Source organism: Ctenopharyngodon idella, chromosome 19 (genome assembly GCF_019924925.1).
Source record: "Ctenopharyngodon idella isolate HZGC_01 chromosome 19, HZGC01, whole genome shotgun sequence".
NCBI lineage: Eukaryota > Metazoa > Chordata > Actinopteri > Cypriniformes > Xenocyprididae > Ctenopharyngodon > Ctenopharyngodon idella.
This window is the reverse complement of record NC_067238.1, coordinates 28,847,397-28,872,582: the sequence shown is the minus strand read 5'-3', so window position 1 is coordinate 28,872,582 and position 25,186 is coordinate 28,847,397. Positions and strand designations below refer to the sequence as shown.

At 37.0% G+C, this 25,186-nt stretch overlaps 2 protein-coding genes across 3 annotated transcripts; one reads left to right on the top strand and one right to left on the bottom strand.

The window, feature by feature from the left end:
• The first annotated feature begins 1,452 nt into the window (after nucleotides 1-1,452).
• Nucleotides 1,453-16,467, top strand: pdk4 (pyruvate dehydrogenase kinase, isozyme 4). The gene is made up of 11 exons (XM_051873196.1): nucleotides 1,453-2,026; nucleotides 2,633-2,774; nucleotides 6,208-6,279; nucleotides 6,976-7,160; nucleotides 7,751-7,840; nucleotides 7,962-8,039; nucleotides 9,922-9,998; nucleotides 12,117-12,215; nucleotides 12,630-12,740; nucleotides 12,965-13,078; nucleotides 14,686-16,467. Exons 1-11 carry the CDS (start codon nucleotides 1,909-1,911, stop codon nucleotides 14,827-14,829), a joined length of 1,230 nt encoding a protein of 409 aa, XP_051729156.1. The 5' UTR covers nucleotides 1,453-1,908; the 3' UTR covers nucleotides 14,830-16,467.
• Nucleotides 15,949-25,101, bottom strand: asb4 (ankyrin repeat and SOCS box containing 4). Of its 2 annotated transcripts, none has more exons than XM_051873195.1 (5): nucleotides 23,106-25,101; nucleotides 21,335-21,634; nucleotides 19,403-19,890; nucleotides 19,215-19,328; nucleotides 15,949-18,473 (listed from the first exon to the last, which is right to left on the bottom strand). In XM_051873195.1, the coding sequence occupies exons 2-5, from the start codon at nucleotides 21,591-21,593 to the stop codon at nucleotides 18,285-18,287; spliced, it is 1,050 nt and encodes a 349-aa protein (XP_051729155.1). In that variant the 5' UTR covers nucleotides 21,594-21,634; nucleotides 23,106-25,101; the 3' UTR covers nucleotides 15,949-18,284. The 2 variants fall into 2 exon arrangements, with proteins under 2 accessions (XP_051729155.1, XP_051729154.1); XM_051873194.1 differs by lacking the exon at nucleotides 23,106-25,101 and adding an exon at nucleotides 22,645-23,097.
• Nucleotides 25,102-25,186: the final 85 nt, after the last annotated feature.

Below are 25,186 nucleotides of genomic sequence, written 5' to 3'. Positions count from 1 at the left end.
AGCTTGTGCTGCGTTCACGCCGTTTCATTACGAGATGGTAACCCGTGACATTCTACCCGGAGCAGTTCACGTCCTCAGACACGGATTTATGCGTTTCTATGTCAACAGTATCAACTTCAGCCGACGGTGCAGAACACACTGAGAAAACATAGTCAGCCGACGAACAAAAACTGCCCGACGGCCGACTGTCGGCTTGGTGTGTTCCGGGCTTAAAAGTTCTGTAAGTTGTTTACATTCATTATTATTGTATGTCATTATCATTATATTATTGTATATTATTATTGTTACGTTCATATTAATGTTATGTGCTTTGAGACATGAGGTAATTTAACGCCGTCTCTCGTGACACTTTGCAGACTCTGCTGTGCGTGTTCATGTGTTTTGAAGAAGGCGTGGCTTTGGAGAGCCCTCTGAAGTGATGGTGGGATCTCATGCTTTCAAAGCTAACTTGCTATTGCTAGCAGCTCTGAAATTGCCTACCCTACCTTAAAATCCAGAATGAGAGAACATCTAACAAGCATGTGTAACAGACATAGGCTAGTAAGAGCTGTGCGTGTAAATCTCACTCCCCTGATCTCAAGGGGAGCCTCCTTGTTAGAGTGCCTGCCTCCCATGTGGCGGACCTGGGTTCGAGTCCAGCTTAGAGCGGGCAGTTCAAATATGAGGGGTTACACATGGATGGTTTAGAGTGTATTTTAAGCAGAAAAGGAATTCAAACCTTTATTTAAAAAAAACAACAACATAATACATATGCAAGCAACAAATAAACATTGCAGTAATGGTTAACTTTATTTAACAAAGTGGTGTTTTTGGACAATTTACTGTAGATCGGTTTAGCTAAATCACATCCTACAACCATATGAAATCTGAACACGAAAACACAGTGTTCGTTTCAATCGTTATACACCACTAGATGGAGCCATAGTCCAAATGAGCAAGGCAGTTCATCCTTTTTGTCATTCAGCGCCCTGCTAAAAATGTTTTAAACCAGCCTAAAGATGGTTTGCTGGTTTAGGCTGAGCTTCAAGATGGTCTGACAAGCATAACGTGTCTAAAATGAAAATGGTCATGGTTCACACATTTCAAAATAGAAATTGGTCAAAAGTAGTATGATTTTTGTAAAGTCTCTCTTTTTGGTTATTTGTAGGCTACTTTAAATTATTGTATATCCTATGCACATGAAATATACCCCGTTTTTTTTTTTTTTTTTTTTTTTCCCTTAATATTTTTTTCGCTTTAGTAGTCTACTGAATACCAATTAAATTGTGTAATTAAAGGTTATAGTAAGTGATTTGTCCTCTCAGTCATTTAGAGGATGCGGAACACACTGTACAATACAGCACTAAAGATGACTTAAAAAACTGCCTCAAACCCACTCCCAAAGACCTTTGCTCTACATTAGCTGTGCGCATGCGTCAACAAGCAGGGCGATATAGATGTGCATCTTGTAGATTTCGGAGCCCATTTCTGTTGCTTGCGCTTGGAGCAGCATATGCTAAAATCATAAAGTCTGTCTCTTTATATGATCTATATAATCCCATGGTAAAATTCTACCTGTCGATAAGAATAGAAAAAAAATAGCTTGATGTGTGTGTTAAATTCTATTATATTATATCTATGCAGAGTGGAGTAACAGTCTCCCCTCTCCCCTCCCTCTCTTGTGTTATGTTTGTACCCTGTTTTGTACCTTGTGCTGGCGAGTTATTTTGACTCAATGACAAAATAAACCGAATTAGGAGGACTCTTCCATCTGACAGTCCGACCACACCGGATTTCTGCGGACATCTTCATTTGAAACAAGACTGTGCTAGAATGTCTTGAACTTTGCGAACTGCATCTGATGAGAGCAGGACAACAATAACTCGGTGAGAACATTTCAGTATCTGTGGACTTCACTTGAAGATCAACATGAAGTTCGCCCAGATCATGCTGAAGAACAGCTCAAAGCTGAACATACCTAAACAGGTGGACAGATTTTCAAAGTACTCTCCGTCCCCGCTGTCAATGAAGCAGTTCATTGACTTTGGTAAGTTGTTTACCTGTTTGAAATGGATCTAATGGGTCCAACTCGTTGTGGTGGTGTCCGAAAACCTAGTGAGCTCACTAACAAAATAAATAACAGAGTAAATAAATATGGAATTAATTCAGTATGGCCCTATATCAAAGTACAACAATATAACAGCTCCATGGTATCCTCATTTTAACAATACTAACTAAAAAGTCCATGGTATGGCAATATAACATGGTATTATGGTAATTCTATGGAGGTTTGCGTGTTATATACATATCAAAATACTATGGTATTAACATAGTTGTACACATTATACTTTTAATAAGAAGAGCCTACCAACGTATACAGAATTGTGTGCATCATAACTGCATACTTCACCTGCATCCTGCTGTCTATATAGGCAGCTCACTAGGTTTTGAGACGCAATCTTTCTCTATTGTTATTTGGTAGGTGACAGAATGTAAACAATCTTGTTTGTTTTTGGGATATATATATATAAAAAGAATATCTCTTCCCCAAATGATTTCACCATTTATAGTGGTATAGTGAATATCAGATATACAGTACATATAATCATTCAAGAGGGAAATTCTTACTAACGTAGTCCCGTCTTGCTCGCAGGATCTGCCAATGCCTGTGAGAAGACCTCCTTTATGTTTTTGAGGCAAGAGCTTCCCGTCCGGTTAGCCAACATTATGAAGGAGATAGACTTCCTCCCGGACAAACTGCTCGGCACTCCTTCACTGAAGCTGCTTCAAAGCTGGTGAGATCCATAAATGTACATCATGCAGGGCCATATGCTCCGAATGTGAGCAGTGTGATGAATTCCAGCCTACTGTAGACTTTCTGTTAACTGTTTACAACTCATATGACATATATGACCTATAATGCACAGCACATGACTTCAAAAGAGAAGTGACAGTGACATTAAATTGTAGTTTTAGGGATGATGAAGACAGTTTTCTCATCTTATTAAAACTAATGAAAATGAAATTTTATATATGGAATATCATAGCAGATTGAGTTTGAAAAGTAACTTTTATTAACTTTTATTACGAATCAATAGGCTTTGTTTTTTTGTGTTTATTATTCATGGTGATCAAGAATAGGTCAGTTCCAGATTGAATAAATTGGTTTTTTTTAACAATAACTTATAAACCTTTAAAGGCAGCCCTACTTTGAGCTACAAGTTTGTTAATCGATAGTATTTGCTTCTGTTGAAGCCATCAGCCCACAATATTTCAACTTAAATAATCATGTTTTAACAGCGGAATTCATGGAAAACTACATTACCCATGATGCAGTACAGAAAATTGCACCAATCAGAGTCTCAACATGCCAAAAGATCTCGTTAGCTCCGCCCACTCCCGTAAAGTACTGTGAATGAAAGAATTTAATGAATTTAAATGCATAGTTTAATTTCTCCATTGTTTATATTTTGATTATGCAGTTTGCAATGCTTCATGGGATTGTAGTTCTTTCCTTCACTAAAACCATCAAGTACACAGTCTTGTACCTTTTGTTTTTTTTTTTGTCTGATATTCAAATACTTATGATTCACGTCGTACCTGGTTGGCTTGGTTCATGACCTTAAGACTTTTTAAAAATCTCTATGGGAGGAATGAATGGGAATACTTCCGGAACCAGCGCTGCTGAAAAAGTGGGCGGGCACTGTTGCAGTCCATTAGGGAGTGATGGTATGTTTATTACTGTTGGACATGTAGTTGTGTCGGTATGAAGTGTTGATTCAGCACATTGTTAATACCTCTTAGCAAAAATGCAGGATGTCACCAACCTTCGTCAGCATTTTTGAGTATTTAGCTGCTATTCTAGCAAGTTCAGGTTTGTTTCCAGATATTATGGATAATATTTATGTTTATCTAACATGCACACAGATATATAATGCTACCTGTACAACAGTTGGTAGTGTTCTGTTAACACAAATGATGTGTGCTTCAGAAATTTGAACCTGAGGTCAAAGTTATTAGTGCTGTTAACAGAGACGCTGGATAGACAGCTGGTCTTTTATATTTTTTAAACCATAAAGAAGTCAGTTGACACAGACAGACTAGTAAAAATCTTTCTTAGTTAGCCTGTTAAGAGACATTTACATAAATCAATTAGAATATTAGAAGCAAGTTTTTGTAGCTGTGTGTCATTTTGAAGATGACAAAAATAGACGTTTGCCGCAGAAGGTAGTACATGTTAATGACATGTAATAGTTGTTGTTCTCATGAGGATGTAGGTCGGAGTCTGACCTTTGTCATGTCATGTCCTGATCCCTTTCCCCTACACTTTCCTGTCACTCAGCTGTATTGAAAGCAAATGGCCATAGCATGTTTTAAAACAAAAATACACTAGCAAATCAGAGGTAAAAGATGTTGACAGTACTGAAAAAAACACTTGTTCTTCATGAAAAGTTTTTCAGTTTATGAATAGACTTTGTTTAACCCTGTTCTGAATGGACAGGATTTTGAAGGACAGAATGATTTATAAACTCAAAATGAACTGTTGCAGTTCTCGACCTTTGTCTTACAAGGTTTGGCAGAGGCTTTGTGTTCAACAAGTCAACTGGAATAATGCATTGAAAATTATGTAATTGTGGGCGTTATGTAAACTGGTTGTTTTCCGCTGACTTTGCTGGATTTTCTCAGAGGCAATTTTTTTTTAAATAAAAACTACATGACACTGGGGACAGGCGAATCACAATCAAGCAAAAATTATTTCACAGAATTGTCAACAAAAATACATATTTTTTAATTATTTTTTTTTTTTTTAATTTATAAATTATTTTATTATTATTTTATTTTTTCAATTTTAGAATGTACTTTTTTTTTTATTTTTTTTTTTTAGTTTTTTTCATTTTAGTATTTTTTTTTTTCACTCTTATTTACAGTTTTTACTTTATGCCTTTTATTTTAACCCAATGAATTATACTCATATAGATCAGTCTAAAAAATGTATGAAGTGACACCGGGGACAGGCAAAACATAAGCTATAATTAACGTTTACTCGGCATTATGCTCAGTGAAGTAGTTGAGATTTCTTTCTACCTGAAAAATAAATTCAACAACAACAACAAAAAAATATATATTTTAATTTATTATTATTTTTAATTATTTATATAATTATTTATTCTATTATTTTTAATTATTTATATAAATTATTTTATTATTATTTTTATTTATTATTTTTTATTTTTTATTTTATTTTAGTACATATTAATTTTTGTGCAAATTATTTAATGAATTTCTATTCTATTATGTTATATTATATTCATTTTTTATATTAAATTATTAACTTGTGTTAATAATTTAATGGCACTGTTACTGTTGAAAAAAATGCCAGGTTGATTTGTAATAGTCTTTAAATTGTGAAGGACAATGTCCAAATTGTTGCAATTGCCCCTGGTCTTCCCTATATGAAAAACAAAAATAGGTGTGTTTTTGCTGTAAATATTTTTTTTTTATAACTTTTAGTCTTCTTATGTGCTAGTCTGTTTCAGAGTCCTTGTCCTCAAGACAGTAGAATCTCATGCTGAGTTCAAAACCTGAGCTAAATGTAACTTTAAAATGTGTTCATCAAAATGTTATGCAGTGTCAAATATCATGAGACACTGTACACAAACAAGTGTTGCGCTGTAACCTTCCTAGAGGTCTCAAATGTAAACAAGTCCTCTTTGACAGAGCGGTACAGTCTGACTCAGAACAGTGTCATTCAGGTGGATTGTAGCTAGTACAGCATGTCCATTGTGTCACATGACAGTTGTTCCCAGTGCAGCACGTCTCCCTTATACCACCAGTCACAAGGGTGGACTTGATTTACTCGAACCATTAAATTATTCACACAAAACTATTTATTCACTATTCAGCTTTGGAAAAGCAGCAATAGAATTGGATCAGTGGTTAGAGTAAATACCCATCAGTGTTATGCATCTTCCTTCAGCCATTGGCTTTGTTGTTCAAAGGAAAGAATACACAGAAATACGTAATGTGTGCAGTGCATTATGACTTTTCCAACTAGGGCTGAATGAATGATTGATTCTGATCTCAATTTGATTTGATTTTATGTCAATTTATTTGGAAAAATTTGTATAATAGTTTTTACTTTATGCCTCTTATTATAACCCAGTGAATTGTGCTCATATAGGCCAGTCTAAAAATAAGCCCTGACTGTTTGTTTACTCTCAAAAACAGGTATGCGCAGAGTCTGATGGAGCTTGTTGACTTTTTGGAGAAAGACCCTGAGGATAAAAAAATCCTGACTAAGTAAGTCCAGGACCTATTATGAGTTTTTACATTTTCAACTTTCTTTAGTGTGTAATGTTGCTGTTTGAGCATGAAAAAGGTCTGCAACATTACAAAGCACAAAGTCACTCCAGCGGGAGTTATTCTCTATATCAGTGTCACTGTTTCTGAACTCCCTGAAATGCCTACATTGTAGTCTTGTGTTTCTTCCGGGAATGAACACGTCACAATATTCCTCATTTAAATAATTCCCGCCCAAGGCATATGCAAAATAAAAGGGGAGGGGCCTGGTAGAGTTGTGTTAGTAGTGTGTTGCGGTTCTGGTAAAGGGCGTGACATTTCCCAAACATGCTCAAAGTTGTTGACCAATCACAACACACAGGTCCAGCTGACCAATCAGAGCACATTGCGCTTTTCAGAGGGAGGAGCTTCATAGAAATTAAACTAAACAGAGCGTTACAGACAGACTCGGAAGTCTGGAGGAGCTGCAACAATGTAAAATATGTGAAAAATAAGGTGTTTTTTGAACATTCAAGCATGAAAACCTATTTTAGTAGACATCAAAACAGTAGATATTAGTAGAAAACTAAAATCTTTGTAAAAGGGCATAATAGGCCCTTCATGAATCTTACACACATTTATCTCATGTTTACTTTGGCTGCAGCCTGCTTTAAGTGACCTCTAATAGTGTGTTTAACTGGATGGCATGTCTCTTAGATTCACAGAAACGCTGATCAATGTCAGGAACAGGCACAACAATGTGGTGCCCACCATGGCACAGGGAGTGCTGGAGTACAAGGAGGCCTTTGGCGTGGATCCTGTGACCAATCAGAACGTCCAATATTTTTTGGACCGCTTCTACATGAGCCGAATCTCCACACGCATGCTGATGAATCAGCACAGTAAGTGTTCAGGACATTTCCTAAAGCCCTGGCCAGTACGATGGATATTTCTGTCTTAGCTGAAACAAATAGACTAGCAATCTGCTGATTATGTAATGTACATGGTACCATAGCTGCATGACCGATAAATAGACAATATATTTTAAAATTCTGTAGTATTTGGTCTAAATACATTAAAATTGACAGATGTCTGATTTGCTGCTCAAGAAAGATTTCTTATAATTATCAATGTTAAACAGTTGTGCTGCTTAATACTTTTGGAAACCTTGATATATTTTTTTCAGAATTTTTTTGATGAACAGAAAGTTCAAAGGAACAGCATTTATTTGAAATAGAAATACTTTTTGTAACAATGTTAAAGTCTTTACTGTCACTTTTGATCGATTTAATGCATCCTTGCTGAATAAAAGTATTAATTTCTTTAAAAAAAAAAATCATACTGATCCCAAATTTTTAAATGGTAATGTAGATCCAATATTAAACGATACATTTAGTTAAGAATTAATAATATTAGCAATTAACGGATGTAGTATCCAATAAATCATGCATCCCTACAAATAAAATGTACTTAAAATGTGTGTTCATTTTAGCATTAATCTTCGATGGCAGCACCAATCCAGCCCACCCCAAACACATTGGCAGTATCGACCCAAATTGTGATGTTGTGGAGGTTGTAAAAGGTAATTAACTATGTTTCTTGACTGTAACATTTTTTTTTTTATTAATAAACTGAAAGTGAAATTGACATTGTAGGTCCTACAGTGGCTAACTCAAGCTGTGTCTCACTCTTTCTCTCCCTAGATGCCTATGAAAGTGCCAAGATGCTGTGTGATCAGTACTACTTGACTTCTCCTGAAGTGGAAATCAAACAAGTGAACTGTGAGTGAGAACTTTACGTCTTAAACTTTCCATCTTTGTGTGCCCTGTGCGTGATGAGTCCTACTCTGCAATGTTATTTACATGACAGTTGATTCCATGCTAGTCTATAGATTTGAGTTGTTTGACTGTGGGATGGTGCCAACAAAATGTGTTGGGTGGGGATTATGGATGTGAAATGACACATTCTTGTCCTGCATGCTATAAAACATGCCTGGACTCTTCATTGTTCAGTTCTATTTCATTCTATTTCAAATAAATGCTGTTCTTTTGAACTTTCTATTCATCAAATAATCCATATTATCACAGTTTCCACAAAAATATTAAGCAGCACAACTGTTTTCAACATTGAAAATAATAAAAAAAAGTTTCTTGAGCAGCAAATCGGCATATTAGAATGATTTCTGAAGGATCATGTGACACTGAAGACTGGAGTAATGATGCTGAAAATTCAGCTTTACCATCACAGGAATAAATTACATTTTAAAATATACTAAAATAGACAACAGTTATTTTAAATCATAATATTACTGTTTTTACTGCATTTTTGATCAAATAAATGCAGCCTTGATGAGCAAAAAATCTTACCAACCCCAAAATTTTAAACAGTAATGTAACTGTAATGTACAGTAAGTTTTATTATGTGGATTGATAGTAATAAATAATAGTGAATTTGCTTAAGAATTCAATATAGTATATGTAAGCAATAAGGAACGAGAGGCTGTGCTGTATCGTGAATAAGTCACGGCTGAAGGGCGTTGTTAGGAGTGCCTGCAACCCCTTCAGCCGTGACTTATTCACTATACAGCACTAGCCTCAAGTACTTTATTGCTTTTATAAAAAGGGCAAAAATATGTATCAATGCAAATTTCATGAAGTAAACTTTCACTAAAAGCTTTCCTTCTGCCGGAAAAATAGTCCCTGACCATGAACAGCAACAGAAGTTACATTATTACGCCATTAGATGGCGGCAAAGACTGTCTTTATGAGTGTGTCAGTCAGTAGCGAAGACTTTTATATTGAAAAGACTGAATTGTCGTGAACATGGAACAAGATGAAACTGACAAATGCTTTGACTAGCGCTGTCAGTCACGGGAAAACCCCTTAACTGTTAAAAGGACAAGATAATACATTGGACATTTAAACAGATTTTTTATTACGAACATAGGACTGCCTTGAAGGAAAATGCTAAATCTGAATGCAGGCAATAGACTCGCTCACTCAATCTTTTTCTCACAATACTCTTCTACATAATACAGTAAGCTTCAATGAACAATATAAATTGAGAACAAACAGTTTATATTGCTAAGAGTGGTTGCTAAGGGTGTTGTGTAGTGATACACAGAACTGTTGGGTTAATCAAGGACAGGAACTAACCATTTTATAAATATCAAATATAGTGTAGTGTATTTGAATTTGATAAGAAATCTAAGCTATAATGCAAACACATTGTGTAAGTTCTTGAATCACCCATGTGTGTAGACAGAATTAGCGCTTTATAATCTTATCACTGTGTGTCTATGAAGAAATATATTGAATGATAGGAACAGCGCTGTATACTTAGTTACACATTGACATAATGTTGGCATGATCTCACAGTTTATCTTTTAGTCATGTAAACAGCAGTGTATTATTGTGTCAAGAAAAGAGAACCTACAAGGTTGAGTGACCACCGTTGCAGTTGGTCACCTGTTTTACCAACACATAGTAACAAATTAGCCAGCATAACCTCTATCATATTCTTCATAGATGACTATTTTGGGCAGCATGCCAGTGTTGATTTCTTCAAAGCATTCTTAATAAGTTTATGTGGGATAGCATGTTATGGCCTTGCTGTCTGGTTTGCACAACTGTTACTGAATCAGTATATCTGTTGTTATTGCAGTTAAAGGACCCAATGACCCTATACATATGGTTTATGTGCCTTCTCATCTGTACCACATGCTCTTTGAGCTCTTCAAGGTACTTGAATCACTTTATAGTAGCTATAGCCCATTCACAATGATTGTCTTATATAAACACAAGAGTAGAAAATGTATCATTCTGTCATCATTTACTCAGCCTCATGTTACTCCAAACCTGTATGAATTTCTTTCTTCTGCAGAACACTATAAATGTTGGTGCATTGCAATGAGTTACAAAACAAGAATATGTACAAGCGCAAATGAGATTTAAGACAGATTTTCAGTGAATAATGACTTAAATTTTGGTCCGTTCCCAATCCAGATCTAGTGTGTGGGTTCAGAAGACTTGGAATATGGCACACCAGTTGTATGGACCATTTTTATGGTGACATTTTGGGCTTGACGGAACATGATGAACATGAACATCACCAGTGTTGGGTAGATTACTCTAAAAAAGTAATTAATTACTAGCTACTAATTACATCTTCAACGGTGTAATTAGATTACTGTACTAATTACTCTCTGTAAAAAGTATTGCATTACTTGTAATGCTTTACTTTTTCAAGAGAAAAGTAATTAAACTACAGTAATTTAAATATGGCTGCGAGCAGCAATTATCTGAGTTCAAGCGCTTTAAGGCCTTTAAGCACATGCATAAAAATATATTATGTTTTATTTAGCAAGCCTGTAACCATCTCGATCATACATGGAAAAGATCATTTACAGCCAATAGAGGCAATTTACCATAGGAAATATATGGTTTATAAAGCTTTTTAACAGTTTTCGAGGTTGAGCCAAAAACCTAGGACTAGTTTGCCAAAGTTGGTTTTTGAAATAATCTCCAATATTTAACGAACGATTCGATGGACAGAGGCGGTCCTAGAGGCAAAGTTGTTTAGAATGAGGAGTTCCACCATGTGGTACGAATGTCGTGGGTGTGTGCGAAAAATCGTGCAATATACGATCCTTTACGCATATGAAAAACGCAAAGGCATCCCCCGGTGGCCGATTTCTTTTAAATTTCTCACAGAGAAAGGGCCATGAGTCAGACAGGCCAAGCGAGTTTCATTTCGATCGGCCTCCGTTAACCTTGTCTGATAGTTGCTCAAAATTCATTGGGCGATGGCAGACATGTTTTTTGAGATACAACAATGCATGGCAATTTTCAAGTCAATTGGACTAACCATGCGTTCACACCACCGCCGGCGAGAGCGTCAAAATTCGCCTTGGCTGCCCTGCCAACAATGCTGTACTGTGTGTTCAAACCGCCGCTGGCGGGAGGGTCAAAGTAAATGACAAGTTGTGGCTACCAATCGGAATCCTCTCAAGCGAGGACCTCTACATTCCTATTGGTTGCCGCTGAACCGCGTCATAGCTCATTACCATAAAGTTGAACTGACTTCAACTTTCCACGACGCTCTCACCGTCTAAGATGCGCCGCGCTGCTCTCACCGGAGCTCGCCACTGGCTCACATTGAAAATGAATTACTTCCTGTCACTTTCACGCTCTCGCTGGCGGCGGTGTGAACGCATGGTAATGGTGAAGTAGTTATAGCCATTTTCATGTTTTTTCCTTTTATAGCGCCACCAAGTAGCCAGTTGCCACATCCTTTTTTACGCAACCACAGAATGAGCTCTTACATAGGTGAATCGAAATTTCAACTTTTTTTTGATAATTATTGACAATCAGACTCCAGTAAATTTTGCTGCACTGGTTTGGTTCCAATCAGGCCAAAAACCTAGTACTAATTTGCAAAAGTAGGTTTTTCAAAAAATCCAAAATACCCGAAAATTTCGCCAAAATGGCGAGGCATTTTATCCGTCTTGAGCCAAGGATTCCAGGATTTATGGGCCATTTTGTACTTTTGACCGCTGCAGCACCCCGTCAGGCCAATCGAGGCGAGCCTTGGTGACACTGTAGATGGTGTGAGTACTACCAGCCCTCAAAGTTTCCAGTGTCTACGACTTACAGTTTGGTCTGCCCGATCAGTTTTAGGGGAGAATGTTATCTTGATGCATTACACCCAACACTGAACGCCACTATATGGAAAAGAGCAGCATGAACATTCAGCTAAACATCTATTTTTGTGTTCCGTGGAAGAAAGAAAGTCTAACGGGTTTGGAATGACATGGCCATCATGCATTTGAAGATAACGAAGTTGTTTCTCCATAACAGAATGCAATGAGAGCAACTGTGGAAACCCATGAGACCAGCCTACATCTCCCACCAATCAAAGTAAGAGTTTCTCTAGGAAGAGAAGATCTGACCATCAAGGTGAGCTTTCTTTGAAAAACACTCAAGCCCTGTTCACACCACCAGTGACATGCAGTGACATGATCCCATTCATTTTCAATGGAGAGCTGGTGATTCCAGCGACACGAGCAACATTGACCATTGGTGACAGAATGTAGGTGTGTCAAGTTGTTCCAGTATATATAATTTGTGATTGCATTTTCTTAAGATATGACCATGACGTGCAGTCTACCAATAACATTTGAGCAACTAGCACTAGGTACAGAGACTAGCAATATCCAGCGACAACAGGTTCAACAGCGAACAGGGCTTTATACTCACAGATGTAACGGTTCATCAAAAGTTGAATATTTTATCTCTGTTTTAACTCACAACATGCTGGAAAGAGCAGTGAGGGTCAAAACATGTTTTGTAATGCCTCTTGTGTTATATTAGATGTCTGACAGAGGAGGTGGGGTTCCTTTGAGGAAAATCGAAAGGCTTTTTAGTTACATGTATTCAACTGCACCGAGTCCTGTGACTGAAGACACTCGTAATGCTCCCCTGGTAAGTGCCGCGCTGGTCTATTTCAACATACTGTATGCAGATAGTCTTTGTTGTGCAATGGAAAAACTTTGATCCACAGTCATGTTTTCTGTAAGCTTACAGAGTTATAAATTAGCAGAATTACTAACAGCTCAGTCTGTTGTTTACACCAGATTAGTATTGTAATGCAGGTGTAATGTTTTCTCTTTCTCTCACACATTCACTATGGCTCATATTGTTTGCAGGCTGGTTTTGGCTATGGTCTTCCTATTTCCCGCCTATATGCCAAGTACTTCCAGGGAGATCTGCAGCTCTACTCTATGGAGGGATACGGCACATCGGCAGTCATATACTTAAAGGTACACTCTAGCTCTACCTAGTGAGCTGCCTCGATGCATACTACCTACATAGGCAACGTGCTCATAAGTGACTGATTTGAAGAGCTCTTCGACTCTCCGTGCCACACAAATTTCATCCTTAGCATATTGCTAAGCTAACAACACAATTAAGCATAGGTACTAAATGATAGAGCTTGTCACAATGCATTCTGGGATCACAATGTATTGTCACAATGCATTCTGGGATTCTGATGGATGCATACAATGCTGCATTAAAAGGTATATTCATGACTCTCTTCTGCAGAACACATAAGAAGATATTTTGAAGAATGTTGATAACCAAACAGTTTGGGTTCCCATTGACTTCCATTGTATGGACAGAAATAGTGGAAGTCAATGGGAAATGGAACTGTTTGGTTACCAACATTCTTAAAAATTAATATTTTAGTGTTCCATAGAATTCATGACAGATTATCCCTTTTAAAGTGGATCTATTATGCTTTCTTTAGTGTGTAATGTTGCTGTCTGAGAATAAACAAGGCCTGCAAAGTTACAAAGCACAAAATCACTCCAAAAGGAGTTGTTCTCTATATCAGTGTCTCTGTTTCTGAACTCCCTGAAATGCCTCCATTGTAGTCGAGTTTTCTTCCAGGAATGAACGTGTCACAATATTCGCAAAAAAGGGGGGCGGGCCTGATTGAGTTAGTTAGTAGGGGCCAATCACAACACACTGGTCCAGCCGACCAATCAGAGCACACTGTTCTTTTTAGAAGGAGGGGCTTCAGAGAGACAGGAACTAAACAGATCATTACTGACAGACTGGGAAGGGAGGTGCTGCAACAATGTCAAATATGTGAAAAATAATGTGTTTTTTTGAATAATCAAGCATCAAACCCTATTCTAGTAGAGCCCAAACACAAAATCAGACTTTGTAAAGGGCATAATAGGTCCTCTTTAAGGTGCGGTCAAAAATTTTGTGGGCAGTTTTTCGGTCACAAATTTCACAAGGTCCGTTTGCGAATCAATGCAACCAACTAAAACCAGTTACAAAATTTGCGTCAGGAAATCTTTAACAAAATTCCCAATTAGAGTTGTCAAAAGTACCAACTTCGGTACCAATCGGTACTGAAATTTTAAAAATGTGACGCTTTGAACGCTGTTGAGCGGATTCGTAAACACCTCTGATTGGTCATTGTGTTCACGGCTCATTTGATATGTCTGTGATTGGCTACAACGATCAACACACAGAAGTGTTTGAATGTAAAAGCGGGAGCGTTTGAAAGCAGGCATCTGTCAGCGGACTGGTCCATGATAAACGCCTGCTGACTATGTACAATGCTTTTTGAAGCGTTGATCATTGAAGCCAATCACAGACATATCTGATGAGCGCGTCAACACATTGGCCAATCAGAGGTGTTTACGAATCCACTCAACAGTGCTCAAAGCATCACATTTTTAAAATTTCAGTACCGAAGTCCGTACTTTTGACAACTCTATTCCCAATCACGTGGACTCCTTTTGAAATGACTGGATTTCGCCCACAAAAATTTGCAGAACAACAGTAAATGTGACCGCAATTTAAACTTTAATATGTTCACTCTCTCTTTTCTCACCCTCTGTTTAAACAGGCCTTATCCACTGAATCAATAGAGAGGCTTCCTGTGTTCAACAAGTCAGCGTTACGGCATTATCAAACAAGCACGGAGGCGGATGACTGGTGCATCCCGAGCAGTGAACCCAAGAAACTGGGAAAGTACGAGTTCAGTGTTTGAGAGGGAGAAGAAGCTCATACGATAGGAACATAAGGACTGAACTATAGTGGAACCATGGGGTAACTATGTATGTGACTCTTCAGGTGTTTCAAAAACATGGTATTATCAAAAGGTTGATAACTGTCTTCATGAATGTTACAGTCTGAATAACAAGGGCATTTTGTCTTCCACATCTCACATTGCTTATAATACACCACACACTTCATTTGCGGTGCTAACTTTTTCATTCAGAGTTTCACAGGATACGAAAAAACATGTTAACTCTTGTGTCAGAGACTTCAGTTGAATGTACTGAAGCGGACTGGTTGTTTGAACACGTTGATTCTTACACATTACCACGGATTTGAACTGATTCTTTAAGTGTGTTTTAGAGGATGTGAACTTGTGTTTTAGTCTTTGGGGCCAAGTTACCAGCTTTGTGTGAGTTTTATAGCATGTATCTCTAGCAAGAACACAAAAGCAAATGAAAGTAACCAAGGCTTTATTTATTTCCTTGGATGAAAATGCATTCGCAATGCAAACATTAGAATGACCATAGTTGTGTGTTGCTTGATTGTGAGCTTGAAATGTTCCTGTAACAGTTGGACCTACTGTCTAACACTCCATTTTGTTTGAAATGTAAAAATGTGATGCTACCATTGAAGCCATATCATTTCATAAACGTATCTTCAAAAATATGTTAACACAAAATTCAGTTTCAAAGTAAGAACAACAAGAGTTGTTGTCATCCAAGTTACTCCACTAAATAAAATAAAATATTGATTTGTCATAAGGAACCGACAAAGTAAGTTTGGGCCCAGGTTAGCAACTATTGTATTGATTTATTTAAAACTGGCTAGGTGGATTAGACCGTGTTGATCTTTGTTATGTGTGAAGCTTTTTATGACCACAAGAATTTATAATCTTTGTGACAACAGCTTCTGGCTGAACATTTCAGGTATTCTGTATGAACAAATATGATGTGTAGCACTATAGTAGTTTTGTTTGGGATTAGTTTTGTAGCATTAAAACACTGAAGAGGCAATATTTTTGTTATGTTCATTTGCATAATGAAAGATAAATTTAATTTCTTGTTTTTAAATATATGTTATCTCAGGATTGTGCAGATTTGCCTTTCTATTTTTTTTTTTTATCATTTCATTTGGTTTTTATTGTTGTTTTGTTTTAATTTCATTGTAATATTTGTAAAGTTGGCTTTTTGAAAGCAATAAGAAGGACCTGTATGAATTTTAAGGGCACTCAAGTGTGAGCAGCTGCTCTCTGTCAAGTGACACTCATTAAACTCTGGGTGGGTTTTAGCTGCTAGCAGTTTGCTATCATGTATTAGCCTCATACAGAGAGATGGAAGTATTTAGACAACCTCAGTAGATAATTTGCACATTTCCAGTTATAATCTAGAACTGACATCTACCGTGTTGATGTTTTTCATTCATACCTCATAAGCTTCATTTGTAGTCATATCCCCGTCCTAGTGAAATCACACCTGCTTCTTGGCGTGTTTTAGATACACAATCCTGTATTCACAAAGGAGCAACTGTGTGAATGAATGCTCAGCACTATTCATGAAACGTTATTTCAATTTCTCATTCTGTGAGAGTGCCATTTTCTGTACTATTAAAACAATGAATGAAGAAAAAAGGTTTCCTTTTTGTTTGTCTTTTTACACATACAGTGCTCAGCGTAAATGAGTAACATTTTAAACAATATCTCAATGAACACAAAAACAATTTCCAAAATGTTGACAAGACTAAGTTTTATATAACACAACATGAAAGTAAGGTTAATAATATAACTTAGAGAACAACATTTTCTCTAAATAGGGTGATGCAAAAATTACTCTGTCTCTGGAGCAAAGCCAAATTTTAGGCTACAAATGTCTAATTTAATTTTCTGTCACTTTTAATCAATTTAATGCATCCTTGCTGAATAAACATTAATTTCTTTCCCCAAATTTTTAAATGGTATAAACCATTTTGAAAGTGGTTAAACAGGTGTCACAATTCACTGGTTAGATTATTCTGAGTTGTTGTTTAACAGTAGTTTGTTGTAACTTCAGTTGTGTAGCCTGGGATGTCTCATAACTACAACTTATCGAGCAGGAGATCTACACTCTTACTTAAGGCCAGAATTTTGGCAGAGATCCTCTGTTTATTTTTGGCCTGTAGCCATAAGCCGGGAACAAAATGATCCGTCTTTTCTTTTGCACGTCTACCAGTCTCTCCTAACAGCACTTGATCTGGTGGATGTGACACCGGAGTCCCGCCCACCTTGGAAAATAGTGCTATTTTAAGAACCATAACTGCCCCGCCTGCCCTGTCAGTCATTGACACAATGTCCCCTCTTTCTGAAACCACACAACTGCTGCTAGTTCCTCATTTCCTACCATATACAGTGCTTGTTGATGATCAATTTTTAATGTGCTTGAAGTATAAAATCTAATTTAATCTCATTCAAAGCAAAAGTCGGTCTATACAATTTCGGGGTAGAGGTTAATTTGTTAGAGTCTGTTTCTCTGTTGTATCTCTTCTGTAGAGAATGAGTGGAAACAGGCTGTCTGCTGGGAAGAAGAATCATTGCTTCCAGGTGACAGGCTGTGTGAGGATACAGAGAGATAGGAAGAACAAATGCTATCCTAAACTCGCACACTTCGTTCTTGGGAAAGTGTAAAATTGTGGTCTGAACATTCTTCCAGATTAACCATATTACTTTTATTCTTGTTCTTGGATTCTATCATTTTAACTTGTCAAAAATGACATTTAAAACCCCTTTATAGCTTAAATTAAATGAAGCCCCTCTAAAGAGGATCAATGACTTTTGTGTCTGCCCTCATTATTCAGAGTTAAACCCTGATAAGCACTTCAGTTTTAACTCTGACTAAAGGACTTAGACATCTCATCCTATTCAGCTGTTATCTGTAATGTGCTGTTGGCGATATTATTACACCATGATATTATCCTCTTACGCTAAATATGGCTTTCCATGTTCATTTCCCCCTCAAAAATGATCTACAGTCTTAGCAGACAAGCCTAAAACCAGACTTTGATTATAGTATAGTGCAGATTTAGTAAAACATGAGGCTTATGGATGTGTGGAAAGACCACTAACTTCATAAGTGTCATAATTAATAGTGAAAATATATTAAATATTATTAGCATTCATATAAAATTGTTTATTACTTGTATTTCATATTTATTTTTAATATTAAATATTCATATTAAATACACGAGGACTATAATTGTTTGCTGGTAAAGGATCAAATAAAGAAAACATTTTAAAACATAAGCAAACAAGACCTGGAAACCAGTGAACAAAAAGATGTAAATAAAACATCTAATGTCGCCAACACTGGAATTACTGTATGTGGAATGTCTGACAAGCAAACATGATGTATGGAGAATTGATGTAAAAGATGGTGAGTATGCAGCAGTCATATGTCTATAATGCAGAATATGATGTCAGAATATGAATCCAACAGGCTCCAGAAGTAGGTATTTCTTCACTGATGGAGGAAGAATGAGTTGCTGGACACCCAATTCACAGCGTTTCGACAGTGCGGCACGTATTGCACATCTGGCCAGATGCTGTAGAGTGCGTGGATTGTTGGTGCAGACGGCAAACAGAGAGTCGTAGAAATTCCTGTGCCGCTAAATGAAGAAGAAAAGAAACAAGGCTGAAAAGCAAAACTTCATTATTGGACTTCTTGAATAGATAGCTTACCCATTTACTAATGCAACAGAGAAATTATTCTTTGCTTTTTCTGAATATGTAGTTTGAAATGCATAAGAAAACTTCATGCCCTAAAACTGCAAGATACTAAAACATCACAAAATATTGTTTTTTTTTTACACAGACCAATATATAGTATATTTGGGGTCAATAATGTTTTTTATAATAATAATGTTTTAAAAAGAAGTCTCTTATGCTCACCAAGACTGCATTTATTTGATCAAAAATACAGTAAAAACCATAATATTTATATAATATTCTATTATAATATATTTTAAAATGTAATTTATTCCTGTGATGGCAAAGCTGAATTTTCAGTGTCACATGATCCTTCAGAAATCATTCTAATACGCTGACTTGTTTCTAAAGAAACAGTAAACTTAAAAAAAAAAAAAAAGAGTAATATTGAATATTTTCCCAAAAAATTGTTTAACTTTTCCAACGGCTTATTTTCTCACTTATTTTAAGTATAAACCTTACTAGATTTTAAAGTAATAATTATTTTATTTTAAAATATTTTAAAATAATAATAAAACTAATATATTTTATTTTGTATTTTCTTATCTTTTCTTATCTTATCCTTTATTAAATAATAATAAAAAAAACGTATTAAATAATAATTCTATTATTTGTGGTGTATTAAAAAGTTTATTTCTGACCTCATATACAGCTTCAGGAATAGCAGTTCTCCATTTTTTAGTGTGCTTGATATGCTCATATGAATTGACCATCACCTCCACTGCCCTGGGGTATTCATGACACGCCTGCAACACCTACTTAATACAAAAACAACACTGTTAATGTTAAGTAGTATTTATAAAGCAGTTGGGCTGGGGTAGTGATGTACCTTGTGAAACTGTGGTGGATACACTCGGGCTGCTCCGTAGTTCAGAAGCAGCTGATAGCAGCGTTCAGGAATGGCCCACGGCCTGATCTGCGTCACCTTCAGCAGATACTGTATAGCTGCGCATCCATTGACATCCATAGCCTTAGTCTCGGCACCGGCCTCCAGCAACATCTGGATAAGCACATGGTCACAATTCCAGCAAGCTTTATGCAATGCCGTCTTCTTGTCTTCCTCATATAAATATACGTTAGCATTGTGGTCCAACAGGATCCGGCAGACGAGATGGTGGTCTGAGCTATAGGTTCGTTCGCGAATATCCATGGCCCAGAATGAAGCGGTGATCAGAGGTGTCTCCATGTAACCGTTGACTGCATTAATATCAGCTCCATGAGCGATATATAAAGCCACCAGCTCAGGGATACCGAAGCGGGCCGCTGTGTGCAGAGGGGTGTCCTGGTTCTCCTCACTGGGCATGTTGACATTTGCTCCTGAAGTCAGATTAGAAGTTGTTCGTGTTTTTTTTATTTTTTTTGTCCACACAATGAAAGTTAACAGTGTCCAATGTTGTTTTGGACCCCATTGACTTTCATTATATGGACAAAAACAGTTAAAATCTTTTTCAAAATTTCTTTTGTTCTGCAGAAGAAAGCAAGCCATGCAGGTTTGGAAAGACATGAGGATGAGTAAATAATGACAGAATTTTCTTTTTAGATGGCATATTAAAAACAATATGTCTATTAGGGATGCACAATATATTGCGATTTATTGCAAATTTTATTGCACGCGATTTGGTAAAGGCTGTGATTATTTTATGCGCAGCTTGTCAGAGCTGTACGGCTCTGTGATCAGTAGTAAATGCTTCTCCATCTGAAAGTCAGAGGGCGCTCTTGCGCAGAAACTCCAAATATGCCCCGCCGCAGAAGTAGATAACATGCGTCATTCCAGGGAATCTCCATGGGCATCATACTATCGCTGTAGCTGAATAAACAGAAGATTGAAACACTTTGATTGATTAAACATGACTAATAAACACACGACTGCCTTATTCTGTGTAAGAAGCCACATCATCTCATAGAAGGACGCTCAACTGTCGTTATGAAGTGAGTTTGGAGTAAAAACATGTTATTAAATGTTGTCTTGTCTTGTTGGACAAGATGTTAATAAATGCTCCTCATGTCTGGAAAGATGTTTGACGTGTGTTGCTTTTTCAAAACTCAAACTCGCAGTGCTTTCAGATGGATTAGAATTTGGAGCCATACTTCATTGACAAGCTGCGCATAAAAAGATAATTGCAGCCTTTGCGATTTCATAATTGCACTAAGAATCGCAATTAAGCACGATTTCAGTTATTTTTCGTATCGTGCGATAAATCGTGCAGCTTGTCAAATTTGCCCCATTTGGGTGTGAGCAAAAACACACCGTTTTTGTGTGTGTCCCTTTAAATGCAAATGAGCTTCTGCTCCCGCCCGCTTTCCAAAAGAGGGCGGAGCTTTAACAGCTCATGCTTCAGTTCCTCAACAACAACAAAGATGGACAATCTCACGCACCCAAAATGAGGATTGTCAGTAATGGTGTTCAGCCTTACATTGTTCAAACCGGTGTCGACACTGATGGAGAGACTCAGGAAGAAGTTACAACTTTTAGAATGCATCTGGAAGTTTCTGAATGGTTAGTGGATAAATTTATGTAGTTGCTGTGGAGTTGATTCAACTCATCGACTAGCATGTGCCGTCATGTTAATCTTTTGTGCAAATCCAGCGTTGAACTGACCTTCGTTTTTTGAATTAGTCCAGCATAAAATGATTTGCAGATAATGATTTTGCATAATAGGTCCCCTTTAATTTTTATTTCAGTTTTACTTATTTTAGTACATTAAGTTAAACTGAATGAAATTGAGAAATTCTGCAATCATAACTTCACAAATTTACGGACCTTTGAGAATAAGATGTTTGGCACAGTCCAAAGACTCTGCTGAAATGCAGTAGTGTAAAGGGGTGTGTCCACTCAGCGACATGCTGTTGATCCGTGCGCCCCATTCCAGCAGAAGTCCCACACAGTCAGCATTAGACACCGTACAGGCCACATGTAGAGGGGTCTTCCCATTAGGTTTCCTGTTGACCGCTGCCCCATTCTGCAGAAGAACTACGGCACTCTCCAAAGCATTGTACATCATACACACGTGAAGACCCATCGCCCAGGATGTCTCCAACTTATAACTTGGTAGCCAGTAACCTAGTGGAAAATAAGCATTTTATAAGTAGTCATAGAGCCTCAACATCAAGATTTAAGGTTAAAATGTATATACATATGTAAGGAAAAGTTTATATTTTAGGTGTAACTGGTCCCGGAGTTGTTATTATTAACAAAAACTAAAAATAATTCTCAGTAATTGAAATAAAGCTGCAATAAAACGTAAACAAAATTGAGAAATATCGCTTTGGCAAATGACTGAAATAAAAGATAAGTTTATATATAATATATAAACTTATTATTTATTTCAGTTATATGCCAAAGCGATATTTCTCAAAACTAATACAGACACAAAATATAAAACTATGAAAATATAAAAATAAAAGCTTTTTAAAAATATTAATAAACACTACAATAGTATATAAATAATACTAAAACACTTATTTCATATTAAAATAGTACATATGGGGCAGGGACTATCCTTTTAAAAAGCAGCATGCTAATTGGTTGCAGGTGGTATTAGGGGGCGGGGCATTTTTATTCTAGAGCATTTGATTAGACAGAATTCTGTGTAGTGCATGATGAGTCATCAATATTTTTTGTTTGTTTTTCCCAGAAGACAAAATTTTATTAAAAGTTAACTTTTAGCACTATACAACCTTATAGATGGCCTCAAAGCTAACACACAAGGCCTAAAGGCTACAAAACTCCTGATTTTTGATTTGAGGGGTTGTGACCAACTAATTTACAGTAAACAAAGCTTTTGATTCATCTGAGGCCATAAAAATCACATGTATTATACAGCTGGACAAATGCTATTTTAAAAAAAAAGTTTTAGATGAATATATAGTCCATATCATACTGCAGGACACCGTTCACGTTCAAGTACCCTACTCAGCGTGCTTCACTGAGGGTGATTTCATAGACGTGCTTAATTTCTGTTGGTTACTGGCGGTCTGGCTCCACCCTGTGGCTGGATAACTAACTGCAGCCATACAGTGCAATGATTTCTCTGGTAAAAGAGCGACTGTTGTGTTATCATCATGAATTACCTTGCTTATACGACGCAAGGATCATATCGCGGTCCTCCACGTCTAACACAGCGTCTATGTCAATGCTGGTGGTGCGAAGGATTTTTGCAACCTCAGCTGCATCGTTACGCGTGAGCGCTTCTAGAAAGCGTGTCTTTAAACGGTTCACTGCTTCCCGCCGCGACAAATCCCGGTCATCTTCCTCCACTAAACAGAGAACTGCTCGAGGCCCGCTCATATCGCACACATACACAGATTAATCCGCAAGAAACACTCTTTCAGTAAATATAAGTTATTCCCAAAAGCTTTGTAAATTCCGGTGGTCGGGAGCGTGGCTGTGAAACACAATCGGTGGAGTCAGTCACATAGTCCGACTATTAATAGACTGTGAGGGGAAGAGGTCAAGGCATAGCATACTGGACCAGCAAACTTTATAAGTTTACCTTTACAAAAAAAAAAAAAAATAGTGCCATGGTACCTACCACAGTACCACGATGTCCGCCAAAATATAATTGTTACTACACTCAAATATCGACTACATGACAGAAATATTCACAATTTGTTAATCTCTCCATTTTCTAGCTTGTACTATGCTAGACGGTCACGGCGTTTGAAACTTTGTTTAGCTAGCTAACACTTCTCTGTTATGCCTCCTTAAAACGAATCGCTCATTTGTAAGTTGCATTTAGCGTCTGCTAAATGAATAAAGGTAAGTGCAATGTTTGCAGAAGAGGCCATATTAGTTTATTATGATCTTACAGTTACAATAAAGTATTTTGGCCAAAACCATGATTATTAAAGCCAACGTTAACCAAATGTGTGACACCTTGGTATTTTTTGGAGGCCCAGTCTTGTAACTGTGATTGGATAACAAGTGAATAGGTGAAATGAAGTAAAAGTTGCACACCAGTAAAGCTGAAATAAGATGTTAAGTATTGTTTCCACAAGCCATTAAAGGTGCAATATGTAAGATTTTTGCAGTAAAATATCCAAAAACCACTAGGCCAGTGTTATAAATTTTGTTCACTTGAGTACTTACAATATCCCAAATGTTTCCAACTATTTGTAAATCGGGAGAAAATTGCAATTTTAACCAAGGCTCCGGGACGTGTGAGAAATCGCCTGTCAATTGCGTCATACCCGCGTTAACCCTCAGTCTGCCTCGGTTTCCGGTTTTATTTTATTAGAAACCATGGAAACACCAAAGATGCTTTAATATATTACACGTTCAACTGTTTTGATATATTTATAGACAGAAAACTAATTATTGTTATATAGCTCAACACGTTTAGTCTTATTGTTTAAATCGAATTTTCTTGATTTTTTGCGAGTACCATGCTTTACCATGCCTCAGAGAAAAACACTGTTTTGTCAAGTAGCTAACATAGCATAATCAGATGCAGCTTTATTTTTAGTAACAGTAATACAGAATTTTCTCCATCATACGTTTTAAAATTAATTGCATGCCATTTATCAATACAAGCCATCCAGCACTGATATTCTAAAATTGATCTTACTGCAGTGTGTAACGAGTGTCTCACAGCAGCCGCCGAGCGAACGCAGAGTAACATTATAACATTATTTTCAACACACTCAAATGTATCTAATATGATAAACAGAGCTGCGTTACCTCATACTCATGACCGGAAAAGCGGAAGCGTCGCCGGTGACTGTGGCATAATAAAAGTTCCTCTGCTCGCGGCGTGTTGCACAATCGCTCCAGCGGCCTCGTTCAGCTCCCACAACACTCGGTCCTGCTCTGCTTCATACTACAATAACGTTAATAATCGCATCCATGAACATGATTTCTTCCCGAGTCCCATCCCTATTCTTTTGCACCGTCCGTTGAGGTGAAGACCACATGTCCCAAGATTCTGCGCTCAAACTTGGCGTCATCAAGCTACGCCTTTGTTTTGAATAGGCCTCTAGCGACCTCTAGCGGACAGAAATCCTACATACTGCACCTTTAAGCGTCAACCATTTTCAGATGTGCTAACAATAAAAGTTTTTCAAGTACTAAATCAACACTTTAGAAATTTCTTAAGTATTGTGTAACAAGGCGTTTTCTGTGTTAACATATTTCTTATTAAAATAAAACATTCCAGGCAGGAAATATCCCTTTTAAAAAAGCAGCTTGCTAATTGGTTGCAGGTGGTATTGGGGGCGGGGCATTTTCATTCTAGAGAGCATCCGATTAGTCAAACATCTGTATAGTGCATGATGAGTCATCAATATTTTTAGTTTGTTTTTCCCGGAAGACAAAATCTTACTAAAAGTGAACTTGTAGCAGTATACAACCTTATAGATGACCTCAAAGCTAACACACAAGGCCACAAAACTCCTGATTTTTATTTCAGGGGGTGCTGCGACAAATTATTTTAATAGTCTCTTGATTCATTTGAGGTCATAAAAAAATCACATGTATAATAATTATACAACTGGAGGACACATCTGAATCCACAAACTGCTTGCACATGAAGAAACTTGAGACACGTTTGGAATGATCTTATTTCTCATATGAGTTCAGAACCAATTTGCCAAAACATAAAATATTTATATTTTC